We start from the raw sequence: 25,441 nt of genomic DNA, 5'->3' as shown, positions 1-25,441 counted from the left end.
TAGGCAGCCTCTCTGCTAACTGGTGGCATTTTGTTCCTGTCTTGCAAGTTGTTTGCCATGGGGCATCCAGCACCAGAGCTTGCTGGCCGTTGGGTGGAATGGGTCTTAGTGTTGAGACAAAGTCTCTGGGAGAGCTCTTGCTGATTGATATTACATGGGGCCGGGAGGTATCTGGTGGTCCAATGTCCTGGACTTGGCTCTCCCACCTCAGAGGCTCATGCCCAACACCTGGCTGGAGCACCAAAATCATGCCAGCCACACAGCTTGGAAGAAAAGGAAGGAAAAAAAACCCGAACAGGTAGAACCCCAAACCAAATGGTAAAAGCAAAACTAAACAGACAAAATCAGGCAAAGAAACGTACCCGGGCTTCCCTGGTGGCGCAGTGGTTGAGAATCTGCCTGCCGATGCGGGAGACACGGGTTTGAGCCCTGGTCTGGGAAGATCCCACATGCCACGGAGCAAATGGGCCCGTGAGCCACAATTACTGAGCCTGCGCGTCTGGAGCCTGTGCTCCACAGCAAGAGAGGCCACGATAGTGAGAGGCCCATGCACCGTGATGAAGAGTGGCCCCCGCTTGCCACAACTAGAGAAAGCCGTTGTACAGAAACGAAGATCCAACACAGCCATTAATAAATAAATAAAGCACACCTAGTATAGTGTAATTTAAAAAAAAAAGAAACGTACCCACGTGCACACACACACACACACACACACACACACACTCACACTTGTAAAAAACAAACAACCAAAAAAACAAAAATAACAAAAACAGAAAAACAAAGCAAAACAAAAATACCAGACAGAACCCTAGGACAAATGATATCAAACCTAAAGAGACCAAATCATACAAAGATACATACACACACGCATTCACAAAAAGGGAAAAAAAATAAAAATAAAAATATTTTAAAAATTTAAAATAAAAGAAGGGAGCAACCAAACCAATAAACAAATCCGCCAGTGATAACAAGCACTTAAAACTAAACTAAGAGAAACATAAAACCAAAAACAAATCAGACTTAGAAAGCAAACCCCAAGTCTACAGTTGCTCCCAAAGTCTACCACCTCAATTTTGGGAACATTTGTTGTCTATTTAGCTATTCCACAGATGCAGGGTTTTATCAAGTTGATTGTGGGGATATAATCCACTGCTCCTGAGTCTGCATGGAGAAATTTCCCTTTCTCTTCTTTGTTCACACAGCTCCTGGGGTTCAGCTTTGGTTTTGGCCCTGCCTCTGCATATAGGCCACCCTCAGGTGTCTGTTCCCCACCCAGACAGGAGTGGGTTCAAGCAGCAGCTGATTAGGGCTCTGTTGCTCACTCCAGCCAGGGAGAGGGAAGAGTACGGTAGTCAGAATTAGAATGTGGGGTGAGCCTGCAGCACCAGAGGCTGACATGACATTGCAACAGCCTGAGGTGCATTGTGTGTTCTACCGGGGAAGTTGTCCCTGGATCGTGGGACCCTGGCTATGGTTTGCTGCACAAGCTTCCACAGGGGTGTGGGTAGTGACCTGCACTTGCACACAGGATTCTTGGTGGCAGTGGTGGCAGCGTTAACGATCCATGCCTGTCTCTGTGGTCCGAGCTGATAGCCGCGGCTCACTCCTGTCTCTGGAGCTCATTTAGGTGGTGCTCTGCCCTCTGTGGGCACAAGGAGCAGGAATCCCCTCTCCTCGTGCACCCCAAAATAGTGGTCTCTTGCCTCTCCAGCTGGTCCAGACATTTTCCCAGACTCCCTCCTGGCTAGCTGTGGTGCACTAGTCCACTTCAGGCTGTCTTCACACAGCCAACCCCAGTCCTTTCCCTGAGGTCTGACCTCCGAAGCCTGAGCCTCAGCTCTCGGCTCCCACCCACCCCGGTGAGTGAGCAGACAAGCATCTTAGGCTGGTGAGTGCTGGTTGGCACCAATCCTCTGTGCGGGAATCTCTCCACTTTCCCCTCTGCACCCCTGTTTCTGCACTCTCCTCCATGGCTCTGAAGCTTCTCCCCCACCTGTTCCCACCAGTGAAGGGGCTTCCTAGTGTGTGCAAACTTTTCCTCCTTCACAGCTCCCTCCCAGAGGTGCAGGTCCCATCCCTGTTCTTTTGTCTCTGTTTTTTCTTTTTTCTTTTGCCCTGCCCAAGTACATGGGGATTTTTTTGCATTTTGGGAAGTCTGAGCTCTTCTGCCAGCGTTCAGTAGGTGTTCTGTAGGAGTTGTTCCACATGTAGATGTATTTCAGATGTATTTGTGGGGAGGAAGGTGATCTCCATGTCTTACTCCTTCACCATCTTGAAGGTCTCTTTTATTTATTTTTATATATGAATTTTTACAGTTTGTCTAATTCCCAAATAATTTCTTTATTATTAAATTATGAATCAATGTAGGAAAGATTGACATTATCATTTTTATATTTCTACATAAGTAGAGGGTCTCTTTTCCCATTTCTCCAGAACTTCTTTTGGAGTCCTCAGTAGCCTTTCCCTTTCTCTCTATCTTTCCTCTGCTCACAGCAAGATGGATTCTGGATATATTCTGAGTACTGTAACAACCACCTGGACGCCTGTATGGAGCTCTCCAAACTGATGAAGGACAGCCGCTACCAGCACTTTTTTGAGGCCTGTCGCCTCTTGCAGCAGATGATCGACATTGCTATTGATGGTTTCCTTTTGACGCCAGTGCAGAAGATCTGCAAGTATCCCTTACAGTTGGCTGAGCTCCTCAAGTATACTGCCCAGGACCATAGGTAAGGGATTGAGGGAGGCAGGAGTGAAGGAGAGAGCCTCCTCTACATGTTAATCCTTATTGAGAATGTATGTCCTTTTGCCTTTTCTGAGTTTCTGTTAGCTTACATACACAATGGGATTATGACATATTCTTGCTTACCTCTGAAGACTGTTGTGTGTATAAAGTGAGGCAATGCTTATGAGTTGCTTATAAACTTATAAATCAATATATACACAAAATCAGTGTTCATCATTATTGTACCACTTAGACACTGCCTTCAGGGAGCTTATAGCCTAGTCCTTAGTCCTGAGTTCAGCCAAGTGAATCAACTGTTTATTCTACTCTGCTCAATAGAGTCAAATATCCTGGTAACAGACTGCCCAACTTGTACTGACCTTAGATTTCTTCTGAAAGGCTACACCCCTGGTCTTCTTTAGTCTTTTACACCCTCCTCTGCCTCATCCCAACTGTACCTTCCCCTTAGACACACAGCATGACTGGGGAAAAATAGACTTGAGAGTTCCCCTGAAGTTTTTTCAAAGTTTTTCAGTATTTTCAAGAAAACCAACCCAAAAAGGACCAAGGAGCTTATCTTTCTCTGAATGGAAATGATACTCCTAACCCTCTATTAGTAAGGTATATGCTGGGAGTCATCTCCAACAATGGGAATGGTCTACAGTGAACCATCCCCTATTTTTTCACGTGCTTTGCTTCATGACCTAGAGCCCCCAGCCTATTTATAGCCTGCTTTTAATTGGTATTAAATCCGTGACCTTAGGTTTATTGGCCCAGCTCTCAGCTCTCTTCCTGATTGATCACTATAAGAATAAAGAAGGCCTTTGCCCAATTTCCCTTAGTTTCTGCCTGATTCTCGTCAGGCCTGCTTCCTACTTTCATTTGGCTCTGCTGCCTGGTTTCCTTGGAGCTGACTTCCAGACCTAGTTGCATAAGGCCATCAGTATAGGTCAGTTGGTTTTGTTTATGTCAAGCTTCTAGGCCAATCCCTAGGTTCATTTTTAAGTTGATGTTGTTCTTTAGCATATCGTGGGTTATGTGCTTCAGTGGTCTGAAGCCCTGGACAGATTTCAGATTTGAAACCAAATGTGGTAGCAGTGGACTCTCCCTTTGTGTGAGTAACACCACCAGTGGCAACTCTGCCTTCCTTGCTCTGTTGGCTGTGAGCGAGGTAGGTATAGAAGGACCTTGCAAAGGAGGACTCTGTTCCCTTCTCCCTGAGTCTGTTTACTAGCTGGGGGATAGTGGGAGTACTAATTAGACATGAAATTTGGAGGTGACTAAATCTCACTTAAAAGATTTAATATAGCCCATTGCCAAAACTGAGTCCCAAGTTTTCTAAGGAGAAAACTTGTAAGAGCTAATAGGATATTAAAGAACCCCAACTAAAATATCTTAATATTTTAAAAATAAAAATGGAAAACATTTATGGCACCTAAAATGGAAAGGGCCTTAGAGGAAGGTCTTCTAGTCAGACTTACTCATTCTATGGTCAGACAGAGTGAGTCCCAGAAAGGGAAAATGACAAAGAGCAAGTCTGTGGCAAAGCAGGGACACATAGTATGGACAGCGGTCTGGGAATCTAACTTTTTAAAGAGCCCTCCAGGTGATTTTCATGCCGAGGAAGATTTGTGAGCCATTGTACTAGCCAGTCTGGAAGGCCTTTTCTAGTTCTGCCATCCCATGTTGTAATGAGTCTAAATGACCTCCACAGGAATACTTCAAGGTGCTAAGTGACCAGAAGCAGCCACTATTGTACCTAAATCTCAGTGGAGCTGCTTTCAGACCAGTGGTTTTAAAACCAGTATATTTAAAGAGTGATTCTCAAATGTTTTTATATCACAGCTCGTCTCCCACCTACTCCTGAGTGTATGCTCTAAAAATCATACTTGTGGACTGATGATATTAACTAGGTAAATTATGTATTTGCATAAGTGCTTTTAAGAGCCCCCCAAGGACCATTTTTAAAGCACAGGCAAAAACTATGTTTGTCTTTTAGACCAAAGCAACCCCAGGGTCTTTTGGGTTTAGTGGGAGCCAATAAGATAGCATATCTCCCTGGGATTTCCCATTCCTGTGCACCTTCACCTTGTGAGTGGAACCTCTGCCTCAAGGCCTTCTTACCCTCTGGGTCTCTGGTCCCCTCTCCTTCCACCCCCAGGCTCAGGGGTGCTGAGAGAATGACTCAGGCAGTGGCAGGCTACATCAATCCCTGTCCGCATTTGGGGTGACCCATTGGGCCTAGCACTATCCCCAGGCCATGGGCCACTCCTTCTTGCAGGCCTCAGGAAGCTGTATCAAGGTGACAACTCCTGCAATGCATGTCAAAGTAGCTTGGGTTTGAAGGCAATTAGAGGCTACTGCCAGGTTGAAGACTTAGGTCAATAGGTGTTCAGATAGGTAGGTCTGAAATGCAGGCAGGCAGAGTAGTTCCCGAGGGAGATTAGGTGGATAGAGAGTGGTAAGTGGAGAATAATACTACCTTTGTTTACAGAAGGGTGACATGTCCCCACCCCCCCCCAACCTTGCTTAAGCTGATAAGAAGAAAGACACTGTACAAGAGGGAGGTTAGCTGACCTGTCTGGAACAAGACAATCTTGGTTCAGTCAGTCTCCTCACTAGCGTGCTGGGCTCAGACCTCATCTGGAAGCCTGAGGGCTCTGAGCAGGGTTCAGGCTGGACCACAGCTATTTACTTTTTTCTCTCACCCACTCCTAAAGCTAGTGGGGAAGGTTAGAGATGGTGACATACCCCTCTCTAACCATCGTGAGAAAGGCAGCCAGCTAAAAATGGCAAAGTTTGACTGACAGTATGGCACAGTGGCAGTGATAAATTCATGGTTAAGTAGTACATGGGGTCAGGCAGAGGTAATAAGCATTCTCATGCCAGCACTGTCCAATAGGACTTTGTACAGTGATGTAAATGTTCCATATCTGTGTGGTTTAATATAGTAGACACTGGCCACATATGGCTATTGAGTACTGAGAAATGTAGCTGATGCAACTAAAGAACTAAATTTTAAAATTTTATTTAATTTTAATTAAATGTGGCTAGTGGCTACCATATTGGACAGTGTAACTCTATGCTTTACCTCCTAGAAAGTGGCTTAAGGCATTTTCCTGATGCTCTCAAATCAGGGAGGAATAGCATGGGAGACAGAAAAAGGACCTAAAGAACAGGGGTGCTTACTTACATCAGCAACTTCTGCACTGCACCCACCCCTTCTGTCATTACCCTACCTTGCTTCTAAATGGCAAGCTCAGATAGTCTTGCCAGGGAAAAACTTTGACAGTTTTACAGAGTACAATAACTCCCTCACAGGTTGGAGCAAGTAACTGTAAAATAATGAAATGTAACAGAAACAAATGTAATATTCTGTAGTTGGGTCTAAGAAATCAACAATTCAAGGACAGACTGAGAGACATACAGCTTCTAGACAGCATATTTTAAAGAAATTTAAGAAGTATTGGTTGATCATAAGTTCAGTATGAGTCAGATGTGAGGTCCACAAGAAAAACTGATAAAGCTAACATTCATTAAGGCTCAGGATAAAAACGTTTTGGGATGTGTGTGTGTGTGTGTGTGTGTGTGTGTGTGTGTGTGTGTGTGTTAACAGAGTTGTCTTGAGACAGAATAGACTGGTTAGGATTTGTAGTGAGTATCCTGTCACCGTAGGTGATAAAATGTAGTAACGTTTGAAGACTGTGGTCTGGCAGGTGTGCAGAGAACAGACTGGAGCCAGGGAGGCCAGCTAAGAGGAGGTGCTGTGTCTCATCAGCCCTGGCAGTTAGAACTCCCTTTCTTCTGTTCCTATGTTTGGTCCACCACTCCACACCTCAATGTATTAGGGAAGAGAAAGACAGTTGCCCTGCTCTTCTTTTTCTCTTCTCTTCTTTCAAATTGGTGCTGGGACAGTGAGCAGGTTAGTGACCACAAAGCATGTTTAGCTTCTCTAAGGAAAAGTTTGTTGAGACTGAGCTGTAACTCATCCTCCTGCCTTCTCAGCTTATTGTAATTCCACCAAATGTCTGGGATCTAACTTTCAGTCTTCTTTTCACAGGAGCCATTTGACTGGAAATTAAATCAGACAAACAGAGAAAACTGGGCAGGGTGGTATAACCTTCAACAAGTGGGCCATCCAAAGTCCCAGGAAAATGGGGCCTAATATTGTACTTCTGGAGTTAGAGGTTTTGAGAGACAACCCATATAATGTCTATACTAGAGAAATGTTTGTTTTGTATTAATAATAACACTGCTAACATTTGCTGTGAGCCAAGAGTAAAACAGTTTTCATGGATTATTAAAACTTCAGCAAATTCTACTGTAATTTTCCCCATTTTACAGATGAGGAAACTGAGTCACTGAGAGGGTGAATGAGACTTGTCAAAGGCCACACCACTAGTCAGTGACTAAACTAAGGTTTGTGTCCAAGCAGTCTGGCTCCAGTCTCTGTTCTTAACCACAATGCTACATCCTATCTCTATATTGTATAGGAAGAAAGGTTTGGATGTTAATTTACAGTGACTTTGGGCAGAGTTCCCTATAAATAGGTGCTAGAACAGATGGTAAAGTTCTCTGGACCATGCCATGTGTGAAGCTCCCTTCTTCATCCTTGGCTGGTTGTATCAGATAGGTACAAAAATAATGGCATAACAAAGATGGGTCTCTTTCTCTTTCATGGAAAAAAAGCCTGCAGGTAGGCAGTCTATGGCTGCCTTGCTGGCTGCATGATTATCAGAGACTCCTTCCAGTTTTCTCTTATCCTATCCTTAGGAGTATGGACCTTGTCCTTATGGTCTAAGATGGTTGCTAGAACTTCAGCCATCACATCTAAATATTCTTAAGCGTCAGGATTAAGTAAGGACCAAAGAAGGGCATGCTGTTTTCCTTAAAGGTGGCTTTTTAAAAGTTCTACCTAACATTTCTATTTACATATCACTGGACAGAACTTGATCATATAAGTCACCTCTTACTGTAAAGAAGGATAGAAAATGTAGTCTTTTGCACCATGTGGCATGGATTCCATCTGAAAATCAGGGCTCTCTTGCTAAGTAGGAAGAGGAGAATGGATGTTAGTGTTGGCACCCAGCACATTGGTTCAATGGCACATTGACTCATCCAACTTGTAATTTTGTGTCTTCACAGTGACTACAGGTATGTGGCAGCCGCTCTGGCTGTCATGAGAAATGTGACACAGCAGATCAATGAACGCAAGCGGCGCTTGGAGAATATTGACAAGATTGCCCAGTGGCAGGCCTCTGTCCTAGACTGGGAGGTAGGACCCTTACTAACAGGGACATTGGAGAGTCTGAATACCTTAGCCAGAACCTCACATCCTAGCCAAAGATGAGCAAAGAGTAATTATATTTGAACAGCAGCAGAAAGGATTTAGATTAGAGCCAAGGCAAAACTTCCTGCTAATGAGAGGTGTTGTGTACTTGAATAGCTTTCTAAGAAGGTTGGAGAAATCTCGGTTGCAATATTTCATTAGGAAAGGAAAGATTCATCTATTTGGGTGTTGCTAAGAAATAATTGGGTTGACTCAGTAGCCTTTCAAAGCTCTTTCAAGTCCTGGAATTTTATCACCACCAGATGAACACTTGGATAAGGAGTAATAGGTACTAATTCACTCCCAGACACAGAGAGTGCAAGGTTGGTTCTCTGATGCAGGCCAGCCAACATACTTCTTCTTTTACTCTTGGTGGGATCACCTCACCCTGACATATCTACTAGTTCTATCCAAGCCTGCACACTTCAGGCCACAACCATCATCCCTGCCCAATTGACAGGCCAAATTCTGTTTTTTAATTATCTGCTTATAAAAATAATCCCTGAGCCTTCCATTCTATTGGAAATGACCACGACTTCTCTGAACTCAGAAAGCCTTCACTAAAGCCTTGTCTTCTGAGATGATAACTTGCAGAGGATATACACAGCCTAACAAATAAATGGAGCTTTTGCCTCTTATGCCACTGCTCTGTTGAAGTTCCTGAGGTGTCTGTTAAACAGAAACAGAGCTGGGAACTTTAAGGCCTCACAAGTACCTGTATGTTAAGTACACTATTGTTTCTCTCTTGTGCCCATCAAGAGAACCAGGAGTAATGACATTTCACATTTATCTCTCAGACCCAAGTTATGAAATCTGACAGTCCACAGCTAATATAACCAAGATAGGAGAGGCAGGACATGCTACCAGGGAGGAGGTGGCAATCTTAAGCTTCATGATCATAGTGTAGAAGTTGAGTCAGCTCCCCATTCCTCTGGCCTCCACACAGGTATAATTTCTTGTAATTTGAGAGCTAGTATCTCTCTAACTTCTCATATAGTTTAGCACATTCCAAGGGAATTAAACAGCCTTACAGTTACTTAACCAATGTCCAGAAAAAGTCATCTTTCCTTTATTCTGCTACTTCTGTTGCTCTTTAATGTACATGGCTGGAAATGTCCACAGTTCTGAGCAGCTGGCATATTTTTGAGTCTTATTTGAAGGATAATGTCCCCATACAGAGTAGAAAACAGCAGTGATTCTTTGAGATGCAAGGAGAGGAAGGAATCTATATAAAGAGATCTTCTTGCTCATAAGAAGAAGCCAGCACTGTCCCAGACTTATTAGGAAATCATGGATTCTCCTTCCCCTGTGTCTGGTTTGCTTTGGCTAGTTTCCTGATCAGAGGGCTGGATCAAATGACCTCTAGCAAGATCACTAATTCTCAGGCACTCTGAAACTGTGGCTGGTTAGCAGGCCTCTTTTTCTCTACCCCTGCTGGGATTCTCTGTAATAGGATGTTCCCAGCAGCAATTGTCTTTCTATTCCCTGAAACATTTTTCCCTTTCCCAATACCTGGAAGACCTTCTAGTTCCTCCATGTGCTCTGGGCCTACAGTCCCTGCAGTTGGGGCCATGGGAGACCAAGAATAGCTTGAAATTCTTTGGCCTGTTCAGGGAACTTCACTAACACCAAACTTAAAAGCACTGAACTATGATTTAAAGACTCAGCATCTCAGAAGGAATTTTATTTGTTTTTGTCTATAGTTGGGGGGTGGGAAACAAAGGAAAGTCTGTCGGATAGGAGGCAGTTACTCTCTGCCTCCTTTGTTAGCATGATTGACTGGTCCTTTAATCTCATCCAAGCCCACACAAACCTGCTTGACAAAGTCCTTCTTTATTTAAGTTAGTAAGAAGAAAAATTCCTTGTGGTTAACTTTTCAGACTCTGAGGTCACTGTGGAACTTACCAGCTTCAGAGGGTTTGCCCTCTATGAAGCATTTTCTTTAGCAAGGCCTGATGGGTACATTTCAGAGGCCAGGACCAAACTTTCGATCAAGTGTGCCGTATCTAGTCTTAAATATTTCTAAAATGTCAGAGTCACTAGGTCTCTTAGGGAACTCCCCAAAGAACAACTCTGGCCATGCTTATGCACATGTGTGTGCACACACACACATGCACACATGCACACCTTGTAATGATGGTGGAAGTCTGAGAAGCCTATTCCTGACTGAGGCCAAACAGCAAGTCAATGACAAAACTAAAACTTGAATCTAGTCTCCAGATTCCCTAGGGGGTGTTCTTTTCACTGCTGCACCACATACTCTTCCAGCCTTCTGCTTCCTGCAGCCCAGTTGCTTCCCTTTATGTTATTTCAGGGACTTGTTTCTGCAGTAAAGTGTCCATATCTAAGCAAGAGAGTAAGAGTGCCTTGGGGGGAAGTCCAAATGCCGGTAAGGCTAAAGGTAGATGAGTGCTGGGGAGCCTCCCGCAGAAAGCAATAGGATATGTCCATTCCATGGCTGGTTGGCTATTGGCTTGGGTGGCTCAACCTCACTGGTTCCCTAGTATAGGTTTTTTCTATGTTCCACCTACCTGAGCAGTTGAACATGCAGAAAGAAGTCCTGCCAGCTTGGTGGGTGCTGCTGTGGACAAGCCTTGCAAATCAAGAAAATGAAGCAGTGCTTTGCTCTCTCTGCCACTCCCTTGCCTCCTCCACATGTTTGAATAAGCAGGGTGGGTATCAAAAGCATCTACATAATAATTTCAGTTTGATTTGTCAAATGAAAAAGAAGAGTCAGGAGACCTTCAAGATGGTGGAGGAGTAAGACATGGAGATCACCTTCCTCCCCACAAATACATCTGAAATACATCTACATGTGAAACAACTCCTACAGAACACCTACTGAACGTTAGCAGAAGACCTCAGACTTCCCAAAAGTCAAGAAATTCCCCACGTACCTGGGTAGGGCAGAAGAAAAAAGAAAAAAACAGAGACAAAAGAATAGGGATGGGACCTGCACCTCTGGGAGGGAGGAGTGAAGTAGGAAAAGTTTCCACACACTAGGAAACCCCTTCACTGGTGGAGACGGGGGGTGGCAGGGGAAACTTTGGAGCCATGGAAGAGAGCACAGCAACAAGGGTGCAGAGAGCAAAGTGGAGAGATTCCCACACAGAGGATCGGTGCCAACCAGCACACACCAGCCCGAGAGGCTTGTCTGCTCACCAGCCAGGGCAGGTGGGGGCTGGGAGCTGAGGCTCCAGATTCGGAGGTCAGATCCCAGGGAGAGGACTGGGCTTGTCTGCATGAACACAGCCTGAAGGGGGCTAGTGTGGCACAGCTAGCCAGGAGGAAGTCCAGGAAAAAGTCTAGAACTGCCTAAGAGGCAAGACACCATTGTTTCAGGGTGCACGAGGAGAGAGGATTCAGAGCACTGTCTAAACGAACTCCAGAGCTGGGTGCGAGCCACGCCTATCAGCATGGACACCAGAGATGGGCATGAAATGCTAAGGCTGCTGCTGCAGCCACCAAGAAGCCTGTGTGCCAGCACAGGTCACTATCCACACACCCCCTCCCAGGAGACTGTGCAGCCCACCACTGCCAGGGTCCCATGATCCAGGGACAGCATCCACGGGAGAACACATGGCATGCCTCAGGCTGTTGCAACGTCACACCAGGCCTCTGCCGCTGCAGACTCGCCCTGCATTCCGTACCCCTCCCTCCCCTCCCTTGCCTGAGTGAGCCAGAGCCCCCTAATCAGCTGCTACTTTAACCCCTTCCTGTCTGAGTGAAGAACAGATGCCCTCAGGCGACATAGATGCAGAGGCAGGGCCAAATCCATAGCTGAACCCCAGGAGCTGTGCAAACAAAGAAGGAAAAGGGAAGTTTCTCCCAGCAGCCTCAGGAGCAGCAGATTAAACCTCGACAATCATCTTAATGTACCTGCATATCTGGAATACCTGAATAGACAATGAATCAGCCTGAAATTGAGGCAGTGGACTTTGGGAGCAACTGCAAACTTGGGGTTCGCTTTCTACATCTAATTTGTGTCTGGTTTTATGTTTCTTAGTTTAGTATTTAAAGTTTATTATCACTGGTAGATTTGTTTATTGATTTGGTTGCTCTCTTCTTTTTTTTATATATATAAATATCTATATTTTTTCTTTTTCTCTTTTTGTGAGTGTGTATGTGTATGCTTCTTTGTGTGACTTTGTCTGTATAGCTTTACTTTTACCATTTTTCCCAGGGTTCTGTCTGTCCATTCTTTTTAATTACTTTTCAATATTTTTACTTTTTAATAATTTTTTAATTTTTAATTTTAGTAACTTTCTCTCTTTTCTTTCTTTCTTTCTTCTTTCTTCCTTTCTTTCTTTCTCTTTTCCTTCCTTCCTTCCTTCCTTCCTTTCTTTCTTTTTTTCTCCCTTTTCTTCTAGCCGTGTGGCTGAAAGAGTCTAGGTACTCCAGCCACATGTCAGTCCTGTGCCTCTGAGGAGGGAGAGCTGAGTTCAGGGCACTGGTCCACCAGAGACCTCCTAGCTCCACATAATATCAAACAGCAAAAACTCTCCCAGAGATCTCCATCTCAATGCTAATACCCAGCTCCACTCAATGACCAGCAAGCTACAGTGCTGGACAACCTATGCCAAACAACTAGCAAGACAGGAACACAACCCCACCTGATAGCAAACAGGCTGCCTAAAGTCATGATAAGGTCAAAACGCCCCAAAACACACCACTGGACATGGTCCCGCCCACCAAAAGACAAGATCCAGTCTCATCCACCAGAACACAGGCACTAGACCCTTACCAGGAAGCCTAAACAACTCACTGAACCAACCGTAGCCACTGGGCACAGACAACAAAAGCAGTGGGAACTACGAACCCACAGCCTGCAAAAAGGAGACCCCAAGCACAGTAAGTTAAGCAAAATGAAAAGACAGGGAAAAACACAGCAGACGAAGGAGCAAGGTAAAAACCCACCAGACCAAACAAATGAAGAGGAAATAGGCAACCTACCTGAAAAAGAATTCAGCATAATGATAGTAAAGATGATCCAAAATCTTGGGAAAAGAATGGAGAAAATACAAGAAACGTTTAACAGGGAACTAGAAGAACTGAAGAGCAAACAATGATGAGCAACACAATAAATGAAATAAAAAATTCTCTAGAAGGAGTCAGTAGCAGAATAACTGAGGCAGAAGAACGGATAAGTGACCTGAAACGTGAAAGAGTGGAAATAACTACTGCAGAGCAGAATAAAGAAAAAAAGAATGCAAAGAATTGAGGACAGTCTCAGAGACCTCTCGGACAACATTACCACACCAACATTCGAATTATAGGGGTCACAGAAGAAGAAGAGAAAAGGAACAGGACTAAGAAGATATTTGAAGAGATTATAGTTGAAAACTTCCCTAATATGGGAAATGAAATAGCCAATCAAGTCCAGGAAGCACATAGAGTCTGATACAGGATAAATTCAAGGAGAAACATGCCAACACACATATTAATCAAACTATCAAAAATTAAATACAGGGAAAAATATTAAAAGCAGCAAGGCAAAAACAACAAGTAACATACAAGGGAATCCCCATAAAGTTAACAGCTGATTTTTCAGCAGAAATGCTGCAAGCCAGAAGGGAGTGGCAGGACATATTTAAAGTGATGAAAGGGAAAAACCTACAACTAAGATTACACAGCAAGAATATCACTCAGATTTGAAGGAGAAATTAAAAACTTTACAGACAAGCAAAACTTAAGAGAATTCAGCACCAGCAAACCAGATTTACAACAAATGCTGAAGGAAATTCTCTAGGCAAGAAACAAAAGGGAAGGGAAAAAATACAATAACAAACCCCAAACAATTAAGAAAATGTTATTAGGAACATACATATTGATAACTACCTTAAATGTAAATGCATTAAATGCTCCAAACAAAAGACATAGACTGGCTGAATGGATACAAAAATAAGACCGGTGTATATGCTGTCTACAAGAGACCCACTTCAGACCTCGGGACCCATACAGACAATAAGTGAGAGGATGGAAAAAAATATTCCATGTAAATGGAAATCAAAAGAAAGCTGGAGTAGCAATTCTCATATCAGACAAAATAGACTTTAAAATAAAGACTGTTACAAGAGACAAAGAAGGACACTACATAATGATCCAGGGATCATTCCAAAAAGAAGATATAACAACTGTAAATATTGATGCATCCAACATAGGAGCACCTCAATACATAAAGCAAATGCTAACAGCCATAAAACCGGAAATCGACAGTAACACAATCATACTAGGGGACGTTAACACCCCACTTTCACCAATGGACATATCATACAAAATGAAAATTAATAGGGAAACACAAACTTTAAATGATACACTAAACAAGACGGACTTAACTGATATTTATAGGGCATTCCAACTAAAAACAACAGAATACACTTTCTTATCAAAAGCTCATGGAACATTCTCCAGGATAGATCATATCTTGGGTCACAAATCAAGCCTAGATAAAGTTAAGAAAATTGAAATTGTATCAAGTACCATTTCCAACCACAATGCTATGAGACTAAATATCAATTACAGGTTAACAAAACCTATAAAAAATACAAACACATGGAGGCTAAACAATACATTACTAAATAACCAAGAGATCACTGAAGAAATCAAAGATGATATCAAAAAATACCTAGAAACAAATGACAATGAAAACACAATGACCCAAAACTTTTGGGATGCAGCAAAAGCAGTTCTAAGATGGAAGCTCATAGCAATACAATCCTACCTCAAGAAACAAGGAACATCTCAAATAAACAACCTAACCTTACACATAAAGCAATTAGAGAAAGAAAAACAAAAAACCCTCAAAGATAGCAGAAGGAAAGAAATCATAAAGATCAGGTCAGAAATAAATGAAGAAGAAATGAAGGAAATGATAGCAAATATCAATAAAACTAAAAGCTGGTTCTTTGAGAAGATAAACAAAATTTATAATCCATTAGCCAGACTCATCAAGAAAAAAAGGTAGAACACTCAAATCAACAGAATTACAAATGAAAAAGGAGAAGTAACAACTGACACTGCAGAAATGCAAAGGATCATGAGAGATTACTACAAGCAACTAAATGCCAATAAAATGGACAACCAGGAAGATATGGAAAATTTCTTAGACAAGTGCAACCTTCTGAGCCTGAACCAGGAAGAAATTGAAAATATAAGCAGACCAATCACGAGCACTGAAATTGAGATGGTGATTAAAAATCTTCCAACAAACAAAAGCCCAGGATCAGATGGCTTCACAGGCAAATTCTATCAAACATTTAGAGAAGAGCTAACACCTATCCTTGTCAAATTCTTCCAAAATATAGCAGACGGAGGAACACTCCCAAAGTCACCCTGATACCAAAACCAGACAAAGATGTCACAAAGAAAAAAAATTCAGGCCAATATCACTGATGAATATATATGCAAAAATTCTCAACAAAATACTAGCAAACAGAATCCAACAGCACATTAAAAAGATCATACACCATCATCAAGTGGGGTTGACCCCAGGAAGGCAAGGATTCTTCAATACACACAAATCAATCAGTGTCATAAACTGTATTAAAAATTTGAAGGAGAAAAACCATATGATCATCTCAATAGATGCAGAAAAAGCTTTTCACAAAATTCAACACCCATTTATGATAAAAACCTTCCAGAAAGTAGGCATATAGGGAACTTACCTCAACATAATAAAGGCCATATATGACAAACCCACAGCCAACATCATTCTCAATGGTGAAACACTGAAACCATTTCCTCTAAGATCAGGAACAAGACAAGCTTTTCCACTCTCACCACTGTTATTCAACATAGTTTTTGAAGTTTTAGCCACAGCAATCAGAAGAAAAACAAATAAAATGAATTCAAATCTGAAAAGAAGAAGTAAAGCTGTCACTGTTTGCAGATGACATGATACTATATAGAGAGAATCCTAAAGATGCTACTTGAAAACTACTAGAGCTAATCAATGAACTTGGTAAAGTAGCAGGATACAAAATTAATGCACAGAAATCTTTTGCATTCCTATACACTAATGATGAAAAATCTGAAAGATAAATTTAGGAAACACTCCCATTTACCATAGTATCAAAAATAATAAACACCTAGGAATAAACCTACCTAAGGAAACTGAAGAGTTGTATGCAGAAAACTATAAGACACTGATGAAAGAAATTAAAGATGATACAGACAGATGGAGAGATATACCATGTTCTTGGATTGGAACAATAAATATTGTGAAAATGACTATACTACCCAAAGCAATCTACAGATTCAATGCAGTCCCTATGAACCTACCAGTGGCATTTTTCACAGAAGTAGGACAAAAATATTCTCAATTTGTATGGAAACACAAAAGACCCTGAATAGCCAAAGCAGCCTTGAGAAAGAAAAATGGAGCTGGGGGAATCAGGCTCCCTGACTTCAGACAATCCTAGAAAACTACACTAATCAAGACAGCACAGTACTGGCCCCAAAACAGAAATATAGATCAATAGAACAGGATAGAAAGCCAGAGGTAAACCCATCACCTATGGTCACCTAATTTTTGATAAAGGGGGCAAGAATATACAGTGGAGAAAAGACAGCCTCTTTAATAAGTGGTGCTGGGAAAACTGGACAGCTACATGTAAAAGAATGAAATTACAGCACTCCCTAACACCATAAATAAACACAAAAATAAACTCAAAATGGATTAAAGACCTAAATGTAAGAGCAGACACTATAAAACTCTTAGAGGAAAGCATAGGCAGAACACTCTATGACATAAATCACAGCAAGATCCTTTTTGACCCACCTCCTACAGAAATGGAAATAAAAACAAAAATAAACAAATGGGACCTAATGAAACTTAAAAGCTTTTGCACATCAAAGGAATCCATAAACAAGACGAAAAGACAACCCTCAGAATGGGAGAAAATATTTGCAAATGAAGCAACAGACAAAGGATCGCTCTCCAAAACTTACAAGCAGCTCATGCAACTCAATATCAAAAAAACAAACAACCCAATCCAAGAATGGGCAGAAGACCTAAATAGACATTTCTGCAAAAAAAAAAAAAAAAAAAAACAGATTGCCAACAAACATATGAAAGAATGCTCAACATCACTAATCATTAGAGAAATGCAAATCAAAACTACAATGAGGTATCACCTCACACCAGTCAGAATGGCCATCATCAAAAATTCTACAAATAATAACTGCTGGAGAGGGTGTGGAGAAAAGGGAACACTCTTGCACTTTGGTGGGAATGTAAATTGATACAGCCACAATGGAGAACAGTATGGAGGTTCCTTAAAAAACTAAAAAGAGAACTACCTTATGACACAGCAATCCCACTACTAGGCATATACCCTAAGAAAACCATAATTCCAAAATAGTCATGTACCACAATGTTTATTGCAGCTCTATTTACAATAGCCAGGACATGGAAGCAACCTAAGTGTCCATCGACAGATGAATGGATAAAGAAGATGTGGTACATACATACAATGGACTATTACTCATCCATAAGAAGAAATGAAATTGAGTTACTTGTAGTGAGGTGGATGGACCTAGAGTCTGTCATACAGAGTGAAGTAAGTCAGAAAGAGGAAAACAAATACCGTATCCTAACACATATGTATGGAAACCAAAAAAAGAAGAAAAGTTGTTCTGACGAACCTAGGGACAGGGCAGGAATAAAGACGCAGACGTAGAAGATGGACTGAGGACACGGGGAGGGGGATGGGTAAGCTGGGACGAAGTGAGAGAGTGGCATTGACATATATACACTACCAAATGTAAAGTAGATAGCTAGTGGGAAGCAGCCACATAGCACAGGGAGATTAGCTCAGTGATTTGTGACCACCTAGAGGGGTCGGATAGGGACGGTGGGAGCCAGACGCAAGAGGGAGGAGTTATGGGGTATATATATATATATATATATATATATATATATATATATATAGCTAATTCACTCTTTTATACAGCAGAAACTAACGCACCATCGTAAAGGAATTATACTCCAATAAAGATGTTTTTAAAAAAATAATTTAAATTAAATTAAAAAAACCCAACAAGAATCATAGAAGAAACCTTCAGAACTTAATCTCCCTTGAAGAGGAATTAAGAAAGAGGGTCGAGAGTTGGTAGCACACCAGCAATTGGAGCCTGCTCAGTAAATCAGAGCATTTTGCTAGAGAGCAGGAGATCTTCTATTATATCCACACCTGACCAGCCCTCAGCTTATTCAATGAACATTTTGGATTTATTTGCCCACCTCCATTTTCCATCCCTGCTCCATGCCAGCCTATGTGGACTAGAGTTCATGGAGGCCCCCTGCTCTGCCCTACCCCCTAGGGCTTCTAAAAAATCAGTGGATGAGTGAAAGTATCACCTATACCTCTAAATAATAATAAGTACCTTCAATCAGCTTAGGGGAGCATCAGGAAGAAGAACCTGTTCTCACGAATTGCAGTTTCTAGGAAATATCTAATTTCTCTGATGCTGATGTTTGGTTATGCTATCACTTTGCTACCCTTCACATGCATTAGATCCACTTGAAGGGAAGGGGAAGGAACATATCCCTGACAGCTTCTTTTTTTTTTCCATTCTTTAATTGTTCTTTATTTTTGCAAGATTTTTTAAACAAATTTATTAGAGTATAATTGCTTTACAATGGTGTGTTAGTTTCTGTGTATAACAAAGTGAATCAGCTATATGAATACATATATCCACATATCCCCACCCTCTTGTGCCTCCCTCCCACCCAGCCTATCCCTCCCTTCTAGGTGGTCACAAAGCACCGAGCTGATCTCCCTGTGCGATGCAGCTGCTTCCCACTAGCTATGTATTTTACATTTGGTAGTGTATATATGTCAGTGCTACTGTCTCACTTTGTCCCAGCTTATCCTTCCCCCTCCCTATGTCCTCAAGTCCATTCTCTACATCTGCTTCTTTATTCCTGTCCTGCCCCTAGGTTCATCAGAACCATTTTGGTTTTTTTTTTTTAGATTCCATATATATGTGTTAGCATATGGAATTTATTTTCCTCTTTCTGACTTACTTCACTCTGTATGACAGACTCTAGGTCCATCCACCTCACTACAAATAACTCAATTTCATTTCTTCTTATGGATGAGCAATAGTCCATTGTATATATGTGCCACATCTTCTTTATCCATTCATCTGTCGATGGACACTTTGGTTGCTTCCATGTCTTGGCTATTGTAAATAGTGCTGCAATGAACATTGTGGTACATGACTATTTTGGAATTATGGTTTTCTCAGGGTATATGCCCAGGAGGGGGATTGCTGTGTCATATGGTAGTTCTCTTTTTAGTTTTTGAAGGAACCTCCATACTGTTCTCCATAGGGCTGTATCAATTTACATTCCCACCAACAGTGCAAGAGGGTTCCCTTTTCTCCACACCCTCTCCAGCATTTATTGTTTGTAGAATTTTTGATGATGGCCATTCTGACTGGTGTGAGGTGATACCTCATTGTAGTTTTGATTTGCATTTCTCTAATGATTAGTGATGTTGAGCATTCTTTCATGTGTTTGTAGGCAATGTGTATATCTTCTTTGGAGAAATGTCTATTTAGGTCTTCTGCCCATTCTTGGATTGAGTTGTTTGTTTTTTTGATATTGAGTTGCATGAACTGCTTGTAAGTTTTGGAGAGTGATCCTTTGTCTGTTGCTTCACTTGCAAATATTTTCTTCAGTTCTGAGGGTTGTCTTTTCGTCTTGTTTATGGTTTCTTTTGATGTGCAAAAGCTTTTAAGTTTCATTAGGTCCCATTTGTTTATTTTTGTTTTTATTTCCATTTCTGTAGGAGGTGGGTCAAAAAGTATCTTGCTGTGATTTATATCATAGAGTGTTCTGCCTATGTTTTCCTCTAAGAGTTTTATAGTGTCTGCTCTTACATTTAGGTCTTTAATCCATTTTGAGTTTATTTTTGTGTATGGTGTTAGGAAGTGTTCTAATTTCATTCTTTTACATGTAGCTTTATCCCTGACAGCTTCTTTTATATCTTTTTTTTTTTCTGGAGATTTTTACCAGGATCCCAAGTTTGCAGCTCATGTTTGAGAACTTGATTGTATGTGGTTGTGATTTCCTCCTCATAGCACCCCTCCCCCATAGCCTGGTTTTAAAATACTCAATAGCATGTTCCAGTTTACCATTGGACATTTGAATCCAAAGAAGTTGGAAGAAACACAAAAGCCCAACGTGATGGCGGCAGCAAAAACATCTTTTTAAAACTAAATTGCTTGATGAGGCATACTCTTTGGACCAGGAGATCAAATGTGGAGGGATGGATTTGTTATTTCCCTGCCTTCCTCCTAGCAGGCAGAATTGAATATGAACTCTGAGAAGGATAGCATTTCCCTTGTCCTCTCCCTTGACGTGCTCAGGGCACAACCCCACATCAGATAATCAGCCTATAATTAGAATGAGGTGCTGGGCATTGGGATATTGAAATGAATGAGATGTAGCCTTGGCTATCCAGTGAGGGAAAGTATGTCCCAGGCAGAGGAAACAGTGTGAGCAAAATTCTGGAAGAATGGAAGAGAACAGAAGGCATGTGGAGGAGGGGGAGGTGGGAAGAGATTGTACTTGAGGGGTCAAGGCAAAGAACTGTGTAGTGCAGTGGGGCAGAGAGGGCAAAGTCTGATTGCTCTAAACTCTGAGAGGTCCCTTTCCCTTACATGAGCTTATTTGGTGTTCTCAAGCAGCCATGTGATTTGAGCCAAACAGGAACCTTTGTATTAGCCCCATTGTCTAAATGAGGAAACAGATTGTGATTAAGCTACTTCCGAAGGAAGTGAGTTGGCGGCAGCACTGGGCCCAGAACTGAAGCCTTTGAGGTTCTTACCTTAGAAATCTTCCAAGGCAGCTGCTTGTTCCACTAAGGGATTATTATTTTGCTGTTGTTTGATGGTTTAGAGCATGAACTTTTGAGCAACTCTCTCCTGGATTCTGCCACTTTCGGCATATTACTTCCAATTTCTCTGACCCTGGTTTGGGGACAAATAACACTACATCCCTTATTGGGTAGTGAGTATTAATGGGAATATGTGGCACAGGATTTAGGGTACACAGTAATATTCAAGGTAATAACTATCACTATATGGGGCTTACAGCGCAATGTGTACTTTTGTAAACACTTTATATATGTTAACTTATATAATCCTTACAACAGCCAAATGAGGTTGGTAATGTTATTATCATCATTTTAAAGATGAGGAAACTGAGGAACAGAGATGAGTTAACTGACAATAATCAGCTTGGTGAGCATAGAGGTGTATTTTTTCAAGTTTTTTTTTTTTTTCTTGGTAGAGTGGCACCAAGTGACATTTATGGCAAGTACTTAAAACAGAATTGATAGAATTGGGTTGCTTCTAGCTGGTACAGTGTGTAGACCAGATGCCACTGAGTAGTCCTCCTGGTCTGATCATTCTCAGCTTAGCAAGTTGTGCCTTTAAAAGTCATCCTGGCCATCTTTGTATAGCATTGGCCCCTTTTATAGCGTTCTTTCACTTCATACATATTCAAAATGGACTGTAGTACATCTTCCTGGCCTGCCTCAAGGTGGGGCCTGGCCGACTGGTACCACGTTCAGCTTCCCATCCCTCCAACAGGAAAACCTTGCATGACCCCCACACTCTGAGGGATTCTTCTCCTAGCCCTGGGCCTCCAGAGGTTCTGTGCTAGTATGTGGGCCCCTCAAGGAGGAGTGTTTACCAAAGTTCCAGGGAACACCTGAGGTGTAGTCTGGAGTCACACTAGTATTTCTGAGCTTTCTTACTTTTTTTTCTTAACATCTTTATTGGAGTATAATTGCTTTACAATGGTGTGTTAGTTTCTGCTTTATAACAAAGTGAATCAGCTATACATATACACATATCCCCATATCTCCTCCCTCTTGCGTCTCCCTCCCACCCTCCCTATCCCACCCCTCTAGGTGGTCACAAAGCACCGAGCTGATCTCCCTGTGCTATGCGGCTGCTTCCCACTAGCTATCTATTTTACATTTGGTAGTGTATATATGTCCATGCCACTCTCTCACTTCATCCCAGCTTACCCTTCCCCCTCCTTATGTCCTCAAGTTGAGCTTTCTTTTTGAGGTTGTATTATTAGAAAATATTTCCATTGAGCTCCCCTTTTTCTTCCCATCCCTTAGACTGAAAAAAAAGTGATATGCTCAAGAATACGATTTCCTGCTACCCTTCTCTTTGGGCCACTGCCCTGCCTAGACTGTTTACCTCTGATTGTTTCTGGGGAGATGCGGGAACCCCCATCTCTAAATTTGACTTGAAGCTTTTCAGTACAAGGCTGAGATCTTAGCATTAGAGTGTCAGGGCTAAGACCTTAGAGGTCATCCTCACATACCTCATTTTTTTTTAAACCACTGTATACTTTAAGATTTATTTATTGATTGATTTCTATGTTGGGTCTTCGTTTCTGTGCGAGGGCTTTCCCTAGTTGCGGCGAGCGGGGGGCCACTCTTCATCGCAGTGCGCGGGCCTCTCACCATCGTGGCCTCTCGTTGCGGAGCACAGGCTCCAGACGCGCAGGCTCAGCAGTTGTGGCTCACGGGCCTAGTTGCTCCGCAGCATGTGGGATCTTCCCAGACCAGGGCCCGAACCCGTGTCCCCTGCATTAGCAGGCAGACTCTCAACCACTGCGCCACCAGGGAAGCCCTTCACATACCTCATTTAACAGCTGGAAAACTGAGACCCAGAGAGAGGAAGGGACTGACCCTCCAGTGACTTTTTGGCCTAGAGACAGTATAACATAGTGGCAAAAGTGAGCACACTCTCTGGAGCTGCAAACTTGGGGTTGGATTGTGGATCTTTGGCTAACTAGCTGGGTGGCTGTGGCTGATCACTTGACCTCTTTGTACCTCAGACTATAAAGATGACAGCAAGACTATCTACCTAGCAGGGCTACTGTGATGCTCAGAAAAGACAGAGTGAAAGTATGTAGCACAATGTCTGATCCCTGTAGGTGCTCAATAAGTATTAATTCTCCTGAGTCAGGGGGCCACTTCTTTTTGTCCCCATGGTTTGCCTTGCATTCCATGAGTTCTGAGCACACCTATATTAGACTCCTCTGCTGAGATGTAAGCTCTTCGAGAACAGGGCCAAGTCTGGCTTGGCATCTGACATACAACCCCACATATCAGAGTTCCCATAAATAAGAGGCCCTTGGAAACTCTGTAGAATAGAATTAGCTAAGTGTTAGGTATTTTTGGTGTTTGTGTCTGATTCTACATAGCAAGAAAGATAAGCAAGTTATTTAGGCTTTCTGGATAATAGACCAAGGTGATGAAATTTCCTGTTTAATCAGTAAATTTTAATGAACTGAGAAAGGAAGGAAAAACAATTTTAAGAGGGTGAATGGATTCTCTTTCTCTCCTTCAAACATCATCTCCTTCTTGTCCTTCCCTGTCTTGTTTTACTTGTCTGGGAAGCAGAGAGACTTCTAGCACCTGCTCAGGCTTTACTCTTCAGGTACAAGAAAGAGACTAAAAGTCTAGAACTGGGATGAAAGATTGGGGCAGAAAGAGAGATTTAGAGAAAAAGAGAGAGGGAGAATAAGAGAGAGAGACAGATAGACACCTCATGGCAGCTGGTGCCTCTAGGGCCAGAGAGCAACTGGCAAAGAAGGACTATAGCAGTCCTGGGTAGTGGGGCTCATTTGGCCTCAGGGTAAACAAGAGTATGGGTCTTTATAGCTCATGGAGCCTTTCAGGGATTCCCAGAGGTCCCTCCCTCCATCCTTTCTTCCTCACCAGACCCTTTCTGTCCTCCTCCTGTCCCAGTCTATGCCCAGCTCTAGGTGCCTCCAGGCAAGTGAAGGGGCCATCCCTCCTGCCTGGCTGCCTCTCACTATTACATGTCCTTCCCAGGGCGAGGACATCCTAGACAGGAGCTCGGAGCTGATCTACACTGGGGAGATGGCGTGGATCTATCAGCCCTACGGCCGCAACCAGCAGCGGGTCTTCTTCCTGTTTGACCACCAGATGGTCCTCTGCAAGAAGGTAACCCCACCCCTTTCTTCCCTGAGGGAGATGGGCACCCCAGGGGGCACCAGACCCTTCCTCTCCATCATCTCCAGTTCCCAACAAAGTGGGCTAACCCTGCTGGGCAAAAATAAGACAAGATATTGGCAGCAATTCCATATCAGGATCACTGGTATGGCATGAATATCACAAGCAGGGCTGGCTTATGGGCAGTGAAATTCTGAAACTGGTAAAGTTTGTGTTGGTATCTTTTATACACTCTTCCCTCCTGCCCTTCATGGCGATCTTTCTCACTCTTTTCGACCCAGAGCTGATAGCCTGCTGATTTGCACCAGTTGCTAAAAATATTGAAATATTTCTATCCCAGTTGGTGAATAAGTGGCTTCCCTGAGCACCTACCCCCATTTCTACTCTAATGGCTTTGACCATGTGGCCCCTTACTGCCCTAGGAACCAACAAGGGACCTACTTTACTCTTACAGGTAAGATACCTTACCTTTGTGATACAGGAATTTTCCCTGTTCCCCTACCCATTTCCTATACAAGTTGTATCACATTCCTATAACTCTCAACTGTGCTCTTCATTATCCTCCCTTCTCTGTAATCCATTTGAGAAAAGGTCTTGCTGTTGTGATTAACTCAGCATGAGTGTTTGTTTCTTGGTATCTTCTCCTTGGCAGGTAGGAGGATGGCATATGTTCTCAGCCTGATTCCTCCTGGTGGTATACTGTTTCCTCCACCTCCTGCCTTAGGATAGGGAGTTCAGATCACTTTTAGCTCCAGGGACTGGCTGGGAAGAATTTGGGACCAGGGAAAGTAAAAGAGGAGGGGAAAACCAAAGAGTGCTTAAAGTGACTTTTTAAATTCACCATCCTACCCTTGGCTCTTTTTCCATAATCCAGTCCTTTTGTTCTCTTCCTCACCAAGTAGCAGATACCTCTGAAAGGGAATACTAAATCATGAAGCACTAGGTTAAACACTGTCATCTTTTCCAGCCTGGAACAGGAACCACACATTTGTTTTTAAGCCCCCTGTTCTCTGTGTATGCCACAACTTGCATTAAATCTCTGGCTATTTGCCTTTGACAGTGGATTGAGGGAACAAATTGAGTTTCAAGTCGAACTGCCTCAATGTTTGGGAATAAGCTTTAAGTGCCAGCTCTGGAACTGATAGCTGTCTAGCTAATGGAGAAAATTACTGCCTTGGTCTGGACCTGGCCCTGGAAGAGAGAACTTGTATGAATCTGGAACTTGGCCAAACACTCAGCCCTCTTATTATCTACCCCCAACTCTTCCTTAGACTTCCATCAAATCAGGAGGCAGAATTTTTGAGGGTTAACTTACATAGCCAAGGAAATTCTCAGCATATCAGTCATGTCACCAATAGGCATGTGCTCATT

General features: G+C 42.5%; 1 protein-coding gene across 11 annotated transcripts in view; it reads left to right on the top strand.

The window, feature by feature from the left end:
* ARHGEF9 (Cdc42 guanine nucleotide exchange factor 9) overlaps positions 1-25,441 on the top strand; it is a 230,413-nt gene that overhangs the window by 162,559 nt on the left and 42,413 nt on the right. For 10 of the 11 annotated variants that reach the window (XM_057538863.1, XM_057538870.1, XM_057538865.1 and 7 more), the window contains 3 exons: positions 2,494-2,726; positions 7,868-7,997; positions 23,930-24,061. In XM_057538863.1, coding sequence (XP_057394846.1) covers positions 2,494-2,726; positions 7,868-7,997; positions 23,930-24,061 — 495 coding nt within the window. The remainder of the gene's footprint in view (positions 1-2,493; positions 2,727-7,867; positions 7,998-23,929; positions 24,062-25,441) is intronic. The other variant, XM_057538869.1, reaches the window with a different exon arrangement.

Source organism: Balaenoptera acutorostrata, chromosome X (assembly GCF_949987535.1).
Source record: "Balaenoptera acutorostrata chromosome X, mBalAcu1.1, whole genome shotgun sequence".
Classification (NCBI taxonomy): domain Eukaryota; kingdom Metazoa; phylum Chordata; class Mammalia; order Artiodactyla; family Balaenopteridae; genus Balaenoptera; species Balaenoptera acutorostrata.
This window is presented reverse-complemented; position numbering and strand designations above follow the sequence as displayed.